The sequence below is a fragment of the Eimeria tenella genome, genomic scaffold (assembly GCF_000499545.2).
Source record: "Eimeria tenella Houghton genomic scaffold, Eth_scaff2640, whole genome shotgun sequence".
Classification (NCBI taxonomy): domain Eukaryota; phylum Apicomplexa; class Conoidasida; order Eucoccidiorida; family Eimeriidae; genus Eimeria; species Eimeria tenella.
The window spans coordinates 713-2,302 of NW_013542515.1; the positions used below are offsets into that span (position 1 = coordinate 713).

The 1,590-nt window shown below is 61.0% G+C and overlaps 1 protein-coding gene across 1 annotated transcript in view; it reads left to right on the forward strand.

The window, feature by feature from the left end:
- Positions 1-187: 187 nt before the first annotated feature.
- ETH_00036410 (uncharacterized protein) overlaps positions 188-1,590 on the forward strand; it is a gene marked incomplete at both ends in the record, with an annotated part of 3,557 nt that continues 2,154 nt past the window's right edge. The window contains 4 exons of the mRNA XM_013375287.1: positions 188-400; positions 556-763; positions 919-1,390; position 1,588. Of these exons, the coding sequence (XP_013230741.1) occupies positions 188-400; positions 556-763; positions 919-1,390; position 1,588 (894 nt within the window). The remainder of the gene's footprint in view (positions 401-555; positions 764-918; positions 1,391-1,587; positions 1,589-1,590) is intronic.

A 1,590-nucleotide genomic window follows, 5' to 3' on the forward strand; every position in this document is an offset into this window, starting at 1 on the left:
CTGGGGCGCGAAGGAGACGCTGGAGAAGATCACCAACTGCTATGTTTCCATTTCAAGGCTCGCAGGGGAAACGCATGCTGCTGCTGCTGGGCTGCTGAAGCAAGTGCGGAACGGCGAGCAGCTGCAGCAGCAGCTGCAGCAGCAGCAACTCCACTTTGCTGCTGCGCTCCGGAGAGTCGACTCCTTCATGCACTCGCTGCAGCAGCTTCAGGCGCTCGCCAGCCAGGAGGAGCGGCAGCTGCAGCAGCTGCAGCAGCAGCACAAGATCAAAGTCTGGAGTCTGATGGACCACTGGTCAAGTGGGGAGGTCGAGATGCAGCAGCAGCTGCTGAAAACCGTGCTGCAGTTTGCTGCAGCAGATGCAAAGCACTTGGACGAGCTCAGGGACGCCTGGATCCAGGTGAGCCCTCTTTGCTGCTGCTGCGGCTGCTGTGTCCAAGCAGCAGCAGCAACTGCTGCAGCAGCAGCAACGGCTGCTGTTGCTGCTGCTGCTGCTGCTCTCACCTTATTTTGCTGCCTCTGTTGCGTGTCCACTGACTGCTGCTGCTGATGCAGCTCGCTTGCTTATGTTCTCTGCCGCCAAAGCGAGCAGCTGAAGAAGACGCCTCGCTGCAAGCAGCAGCAGCAGCTAGACCAGGTGCAGCAGCAGCAGCAGCAGTGGACAGTCCTGCTGCTGCCTTTTCTATGGAGCTGTCGATAGCAGAGAAGATCGGCTTCACTCAAGAGGAGGCTCCGCGCCTGCTTTTGCTCTGCTTGATGCTAGGTACGCAGCAGCAGCAGCAGCAGCAGCAGCAGTAGCAGCAGCAGCAGTAGCAGCAGCACCAGCAGCAGCACCAGCAGCAGCAGTAGGCACACCGCAGTTAGCAGCAAAGACTCCAACAGCCTTTGCAGCTGCTGCTTCTTTTCTTTTCTATTCAGAAGCAGATGAACTTGCGAGGTGGGTGCTGCTCTGGCTGGACGCCTGCCTGCCTGCCGGCGCTGCAGCAGTAGCAGCAGCAGCAGCAGCAGAAGCAGCAGCGGGACCAGCACCACTGACAGCCGGCCCCAGCGCTGCAGACGAGCCGATCAGCAGCAGCAGCAGCAAAGCTTTTGCTGCAGCAGATGCAGCAGCTCTTTCTTCTCCAGCAGCAGCAGCAGCAGCACAAGACGCCCCTCCTGAAGCAGCTGTATATACACCCGAGATATACGCGCTTCTGCGGCGCCGCCTGCTGCGGCTACGGGCCAGTAGCCACCTGCAGAGCGGCAGCAGCAGCAGCAGCAGCAGTAGCAGCAGCAAGGAAAAGGTGACCCACAGGAGCGAATCTGCTGCTGCTGGCCTGCGGCAGCGCACTCGCAGCTGCGGCCAACGCAGCAGCAGCACTTCGTCCGTGGAAGAGCAGCAGCGGCAGCAGTGCGGCGCTGCTGCTGCTTCGGCCCCTGCTGCTCCTGCTGCTCGTGCTGCAGCAGCTGCTGCTGCGCGGCCCCGCTTAAACCGAAAAGAACATTCCCCATGTAATCCTGTTGCTGCTGCTGGGATTTGTCCTTCTCCTCAGCGGCGCCGCTGCAGCACAGCTGCCAGTTCTGCAGCAGCTGCCGCTGCTGCTGCAGGGG